Below are 8001 nucleotides of genomic sequence, written 5' to 3' on the forward strand. Positions count from 1 at the left end.
TAAAATGAAAAAACTTCCCCACTTTTTTCTTGACATATCCATCAATTTGTATGTGAATGGTGATATAAAACAACTATTTTCCTTAAGGATTATTCTTGGTGTACACCAATACGGGGGTGTAATGGACACCCTTATGTACCCCCTATGTACATCAAGAATATTCCGGTCCTCTTAAAATGGAAGCTTTTTGGAGCTCCTTGACAACCGAAAAACAAGCTTTAAACAACAGAACTCTCCCATAACCTACAACAAATTTATCAAGTGTGACATCTACAAGCAATACAAAAAATCTTCCAATCCTGATTTGAACGTGACAATGGAATACTTTTCGACTTGCAAGGTCTCCTCAAACATCATAAATCTTAAACGTAAACAAATTTTGCTGCACGCGTTGTGAGCTATCAGTTCTAATGTTCAACAACTTAATCAAGCCAGCGAGTGATTCCATCTTCACCCATGGCTGCAACAATTTCTACACGTACGTCCAACACAGCCTGTCGTTATGGAAGATGTTTTAGTGATAAAAAATATGCGAGAAAAAGAGAGGATATTGCTTCAACTGGAGATGGATAGGAATAAACCCATCTGCTCATAAAACATTTCTGTTTCTCAAGCAAATGGCACGAGGAACAGCTCTAACAGCCTAACCCCCATTCAACGGATGGAAAGTGACTGTAAAGAAAAGGATCAAGGCGTGACACACTAAATTGGTTGTGATGCATGTTTACAAAATGATCATAGAAATAATTTTGGATGCAACAAAAATTTACTTGGAAATGATGTGTTCAACTCAAAATATTCCAAAGAAAAACGAATAATATAGTACCTATCTTTGAGTGACAAAATGGCTGAAAATTGTATGGCACAACTTGAATGCTAATGAAATAAGTAAATAATGACTTCATTTGGTCAGGTTGCAACCGAGCCTTTGAAATTTTAACCTAACAATTTTAGTTTCAAAAATTGATGTATATCACAAAACGTATTAGCATTAAAGCTATAATTTGTCAACTGCCATAAGCATATTGTATATCAGTATTTGTGCCTGTTCCTGGCCAGACTAGATGACATTGCAACCTATGATTTACTAATTACAGGGTGAGTAAGAAACTTACCAAAGGATTTCTGCAATTCACCAGTCTACACTCTTCCAAAGAACCTTCAAATGTCCAGCTCTCCCAGACATCAAAGCTGTGGCTAGCAAAGACGAATTCCATCCTCCTATTTATCTTCAATGTTAAAGTGAGACGTTTAGATAACTAAATTTTCGATTTTTGTCAAAAATATCTATCTCAGATATGATTTCCATATGATATGTAGTTAATCACGAAAATTTCCATATGGTATGTACTTAATCACAAAACAGAAGAAAAAATTTCACAAGTCTAGACTGTTAGACCGAATTAAATGAAAAAAATAATTGCGTATAATAAACTATTATAAGTACTTTATAATAAAGTGAATCTTAAAAAAAATACTTGTTTGTTTCCTGTTTCAGACTAATCTAAAAATATTAATTTTAATTTTGGAATATTTGAGTATCAAAAAAAATTCAACAACAATACATCTATGGAGAACAAAATGCAGACGGCAGATTCATTTATACCAGAGGGCACTTCAACAAACAATTTAAAACTTGTAACTATTTCATAAGACTGAATTGAAAAACAAAACCACCCTATTTCCCAGCTCATAATAATCTAAAGGATCCTTGATGAAGACCAAGAAGTGAGAGCATAGTCACATATTTCTCCACAACTCTTAAAAGAGAAGTTCGATGAATAACAGAACAATTTCCAATGCTCCACCATTGAAATGTTAACATCATTACTGGTTCAGCAATAAGAAGACAGAGACATTTAGGAAACATTAATAAACAATATTAGATCACCACTTCGGAAGCTAACAATTAAACTTTCAGCAACTTTTATTACATTCTCCAAATTCCACCCCTTCAGAATTTATGACCACATACATCAATAGCATAAGGCTAATATTGCAAGACTGAGACAGCATGTTGTACCTGCAATAGCTTTCCTCCAGCAGTAAATGATCTCAAACCAATTGTATCCTGCAAAAACAGAAATCAAATAGAATAAGCTTTCGTAATTTCTTTCTTCTATTCTTTTTCCTTTCAGTCTGAAATTGTGTCGGTGGCTAATGTCTGGCAAATTCTTTAAAGTGTATCCAACAACCAAAAAGAATAAAAGACTGTCGCATATGGACAAAATACACAATACTAAAGTTCTTATCAACAAACCTTGTTTCGGAGCACAACAAGGAATTGGGCTGCTGGATCTCTTTTTGTTACATTGGACATAGTGTCAAGGAACCAGCCACCACCTTTAACTCTTTGTTTTGAAACATGAAGTGCAGGGCGATCTCTAGCATGTAAAGCAATAACATAACCATCTTTCAGCAGTTCGCCAGATTTCCTACTCATTTCAATGCTTGATTTCAAAAGCATCTCGGAAGTTGATTCCTGAACAGAGTCAATTGCCGTCTTCCTGTTTCTTGAATCTTCAGGAGAAGCAAAACGTGATCTAGAACTCAAACCTTGATCCGTGCCACTCATATTAGTATCATCTTCTTGATATGATGTGCTCTCTTTTCCAAAAGCCAAAGCATCATCTCCTTTGTGCTTAGACTTTTGGTGGGAATGCCTCTTTTTAGCCTTCTTACTTGATCTGCTTCGCTTTACTTCAGATCTATTGGAAGTACTTTGAGACAAAACAGAACTTTCATTTTGAGTTGAAGTATCTTTTGACTGATTTACTAGCTTTTTCTGGGAACTATCTGCAGTTAAGTGAATATCTCCACCCACTCGCTCACCAACAGAATCTTGGAAGGAACTGACATTATCTTGACACAATTGAAGTTCATTTCCCACCTCACTTTCCCCTTCTTCATCATCATCAGATACTGCATTCTTTGGAATAACATTATCCACGAAGTACGTCTGAAGTATGGATATTGCCTTTTCTCTTATTTCCATCCATACTTCTTCACTATAGTCTGCACTTCGGGGAAGAATCAAAACATTGGGCATCTCCCGCACCTGAAGTCACGTCATTATAAATATTATAATAAGGCCCAGAAGGTTAAAGGGGAATAATTATAAACCCAAGAAGATGTGAAACATAGATTATATTTTACACGAAGAATCAATGATATAAAATTAGTTTACAATAGAATCCATATTTCTGATCTATGCCTCTTGCAGAGGGTTTACTTCTAGATGTAATAAGAAAAAATGTAAAAGGCATCACTTCAGACACACCAGGATATTAAAGTTAATTAGTCTGTTTGAGTGTCTTCACAAGAATAGCAGCCATATATCAGAGTCTGATGCAAAAAATAAGAAAAGCAAAAGGGTATCGTTTTGAATTAAAAATTTGATGTAGAACAATGAAAATATGTTATTGCAGTTTTCTGTTTTCATTCTTCAGCAAATACATGTGACAGAAAACAATTCAAACTTTTCAACTTTTATATCTGATAGAAATAATTCTTGTAAATCACATTTCACATAGCTTGATAATGAGATCAACCAAAGAAATGAACTGAATTACTAAATACGTCGAGGAAAAAAAAAATTGGTGTCTTTTGAAGTGCAACACCAAATATCATTAACAACCAGTATAATGTGTCTAAAAGGACGCCAACCTTGATATAGTGCAAAATTCTAGGAAGATTTTTAATTGACAATTGTCCTCACACCACTTGGAGGATAATGACTTTCAATAGTGAATTTCATCGAGTAAATATTTATGTCTATATCTGCACAGTTCTCATCTGCTCCATATCTCAGAATACAAATTTCACCAGAGGGGCGTAGATTCACTCATGCAACTTGAGGTATAATTAATAACGGGGGTTGAAGCAGATACAACTGATTGACATTAAAACAGTCATTTCAATCTGCTAGACATCAGGCAATAATGAATTCAAGACAGATAATGTAAAGTCATTTCAACTTCAAGGGGGGAAAAAGGCATAATATGTCTTCGAGCAAATGAACACCGTAAAAACCATTCCTACAATGCATTCATACCCCTAAGACTACTCATCATACCCATGCTTCCATCCACTGGGGCCCTTCAGCACCATCCAGAGCACAACCTGCAAGGGTACCATCAATCAGAAGTTGTTTCACAGCACAATCATCCAATAGCTGGCTGCTACCGGTATTCACAAGAAATGCCCCTGCATAAAAGTTTTTTCCTTTATGAGAGACTTAGAAAATAAATATCAAAAGCTGAAATAATACATACACAATTGTAAATCATAATTACCGGGCTTTATGTGCTGCAAACAATCTGCATTAATAACCTGAACGGTTTCATCAGTAAGTGCACAGTGTAGTGATATAAGGTCACTTGCAGCGAGCAAGTCATTAAGAGTCTCCATTCTTCGAGCAGCAGGAGGGAATGCAATGGAAGATCTACTTACTTTTCCAGTTCCCTATGTACAGATGTGAGATTGAAAACCTTCATTAAGGAGCAGCAAAATCAAATCATATATTGTATGATACAATCTTCATTAAAGTCGGCCAAAGAAAATTCCCCAATTGACTCGAAATTCACAAACAAATAACTACTAAATGTGCGCAGCTATCAGAATATCCTCCAATTGAAACAGTAATTGCATAAAAATAGAAATGAAAAACGCCAAATTTCTGTTGAAGAATGCAAAGTAAATAGAGTAGCATAATTTTGATCTATACCTCATGAACATCAAAATAAAGCACACTCATTTTAAAGGCCAAGCTCCTCGCAGCCAGGGACCTCGCGGAGGCAGATCTGCCTACGATCCCTAAAACGAGACCGCGGCATCGCCGCATTCCACGGCATAGTGGCTGAACAGACCCGAGCCACCCTGAAGCCGAGAGCGCATGCCGCGAAAGGAGGTGAGTCCGCCGGAGTAAACCAAGAATCAGCGCCATGACTGTATCAGCAACCTCCTCAGCGCGGCTAACATCAACTTGGATAAGCCGGCCAAGACCCAGATCAGCAGCGAGGGCAGAATCCATAGCCCGGTCGGAGGATCCGAGGCAAAGAATAAGCTGCCCAGGGCGTAAGCGTCGCTGGGCGGCTCGTGGGAGGAAAGAAAGCGAATGGAGCAGCACTGCCATCGCAGACTCAATCCGCGCGTCGGCTAATCGGCTCAGCGGCACGTGCTCCACACGCGCCACTCCCATCAAGCATTCCTGTTCCAAAACCGTATCCTCAATGCAATTTAGCGTCACCACCAACGGCAGCGACTGCGGTTGATTTGTAGAATTTTTCCTTTGAGGCATTGCCACAGCAGATCTTAAAAATCAACTCCTCCTCCCTCTATTCACATACATGTATATATATACAAATTATGCTTATATATGTGCTAAAGAAGAAGAATCATCATCATTTCGGTTCATGAAGTGAAGTTCACTACATATAAGAGCCCTGATTTTCTCTCTACAGAAGCTTTGTATTTCCGGTGAAGTCCCAAATCTTTGTAGGAATATGCTTTCTCGCTGCACTTTTGATATTTACATCCACTTTTAAAAATAAAATTTTATTATCTTTTAAATCCTATATAAATTTACTTAAATAGACCTAAAGAAAATTAAATAAAAATATATAACTCTATATTCATTCACTTATTTTTATTTTCATTAAATTACCCTAAATCTTTATACATTCTTTTAGAATTGTATTTAACTAGAACCCTAATAGATAAGAGAAAATTACATGAATATGTTCGAAATATTTTAAAACTCAGAACTTCAATAGACAAATAATTTAGTAAATAATGGAAGAGACGCCACTCGAGCAAATATAAACAAACATAGCAATTTATGAAGAGGAATTTGAAAAAGTAGGTTACCTTTTTATCGTGTTTTGTTGTTTGATTTTTGTTTGAATTTGGACGTTTTAATTATCTTTTCTTGATTTTACATGTTGTCTCTAAGTCTAACTGGTAAGGGCCTTTGGTCACCGAGCAATCCATGGCGTAAAAACTCTTTCTTGATAGTTGCTTGAATTGCTTTATTTTTTCTCCCCTTTTAACTATGTCAGAAAGCTAATAGTGCATATGTAGAAAGTGATGTTTTATTTCTTAAATTATTTACCACCCCACTTCTCCAAAAGAAGAAAAAAACAAAAAACAGTTTTTCTCTTTATCTGGTTTTAATTCTTTGTTGTACAAAATCCTAAGTTTTGGCACACGCATTGCTCTTATCTAGAAGCACAATGTCCTTAAATGACTTTATGTTGATTACCCCTATTAAGGGACTACAGTGCAATTTCTTGTAGATATGGTACAAAAATAAATGGTTGCTAAGTTGTTGAACAAGAAATCCAGTAAGATAAACTTTGAAAGTACATAATTATATAGGTTTGTTAATTGATTTCTGTTGAGGGATTGTTTTTCAGTAACTTCTAACCTTCAAGCTCTAAAACGATTCTTGTTTTTCCTTTTACGACATGTTTGGTAAAGATGATTGTAAAACAATGGACAAGGCCTTTTTTTTGGGTGTGTTTGGCATACTCATTGAAGATTTTGTTTGGCTATGTTTATACGTTGGTTCTTGGCAGTGTCAGTGTGAGTGGTTAAATTGAATATATATTTGTGCGCGTGCGTCTTTTTGCATGACCTTTCATTTTTTTGATGCAGTATTATTTAAAAGTCTAAACCAACTAACTGAACAGAACCAATTGGTTTGAAATTTTTCTAAATCGACTAATTTAGTTTTGATTTCAGGTTGGGATCAAAACCAACCTAAAGCAAACTGTGCCCAGTCCTATTTAATTTATAGTTGTTTGCTTTGATGGATTGAGTTTTAAGAACAAGAACGATAAAACTTCTAATCTAACATGGTTAAACGAATAATATATGTTAATATAATGTTCAATCAGTTCAACTTTATTCTTAATTCATTCATCTGGTTGAAAAGAATTTATAATTTTAGAGAATATGTGGATCTATAATATTAGATATGTATTTAAAGTGGGATGAATATATAAAATTCATTTGGATATATATTATTTAAATAAATGAATTTAATAAGAACAATATTGGAATATGACGTGGATGTAAATAGTATTTTTTTTAAAAAAATTAAAATTTAATAGGGATGAACTTAGAGGTGCATGTAAATATAAAAAATATGGATGGAAAATAGCAGTTCCCTTTTTGTATTCATGTTTCTATTATATTTTGTAGTTTAGACCCTGTTTGGTAGCAATTTTTCATCCAAAAAAACTAATTTTTTACCGTTATTTCGCTATTATAGTTGTCATTTTTTATTTCTTGACTTACAAGTTGACCCATTTGTCTTTTTAATGATCAAAAAATCAATTCTTATAATCACTACTGAACAGTCTCTTAGAATATTTTGGCCAAACAATAATTTCAAAAATTAAAAATCAAGTCGGGTGAGATTTCTGCTATTGCTTTTACTTTTACTTCCATGCGGAAGAATTTTCATAGGTCAACTTTCTTTTAAAAAAAAAATAAATAAATAAAAATAAATAAATAAATTAGTTAGACAAAGCAATTTCAAAATATTAACATCTAGGTCGTCAATATTTCGTTATGCCTTCTATATGTGATTATATAAAAACTCCACCAAATGAGAGATAAAATGCAAGAACAATGTTTTACGTTGTGTGACAAGAGATAGTAATAGCTTCATGATCCATATGTTTTCTTAAACGAGTTGTAAAATTTTTCAAATAAGTTACTCTTATCCTTACAAAACTTAATTTTATCACACAGCGAGAGCTCTTAGAAGAAGCTAACCCAATCTGACTTTCTCCAAAAATTCTTCCAGATGGAGGAGTTTTTTTAGAAATTAATTATCAACATCAATTAAAAATTCTTCCTACAAAAGATATAAAGCAAAAGTAAAACCTGCCAAACGGGCCCTAAATTTAGAGAAAATAAGTTTTAAGCAACAGCAAAACCCACCGACTCAAGAAAGCAATTAAAAGTATCCATCCAGCAAAAGAACTAGAA

General features: G+C 34.5%; 1 protein-coding gene across 1 annotated transcript; it reads right to left on the reverse strand.

The window, feature by feature from the left end:
• Window positions 1-5513, reverse strand: LOC111409734 (C-terminal binding protein AN-like). Its single transcript, XM_023039735.1, has 7 exons — window positions 4727-5513; window positions 4296-4464; window positions 4076-4206; window positions 2261-3058; window positions 2024-2071; window positions 1116-1229; window positions 1-494 (listed from the first exon to the last, which is right to left on the reverse strand). Exons 1-7 carry the CDS (start codon window positions 5297-5299, stop codon window positions 423-425), a joined length of 1905 nt encoding a protein of 634 aa, XP_022895503.1. The 5' UTR covers window positions 5300-5513; the 3' UTR covers window positions 1-422.
• Window positions 5514-8001: the final 2488 nt, after the last annotated feature.

Source organism: Olea europaea, chromosome 15, assembly GCF_002742605.1.
Source record: "Olea europaea var. sylvestris chromosome 15, O_europaea_v1, whole genome shotgun sequence".
In the NCBI taxonomy this organism is placed as follows: Eukaryota; Viridiplantae; Streptophyta; class Magnoliopsida; order Lamiales; family Oleaceae; genus Olea; species Olea europaea.

Coding starts and splice junctions, on each gene's coding strand:
- LOC111409734 (XM_023039735.1), bottom strand. CDS start 5,299: ATGCCTCAAAGGAAAAATTCTACAAATCAACCGCAGTCGCTGCCGTTG. Junction 4,465..4,726: donor TTTATTTTGATGTTCATGAG/GTATAGATCAAA, acceptor ATCTGTACATAG/GGAACTGGAAAAGTAAGTAG. Junction 4,207..4,295: donor TTTGCAGCACATAAAGCCCG/GTAATTATGATT, acceptor ACTTTTATGCAG/GGGCATTTCTTGTGAATACC.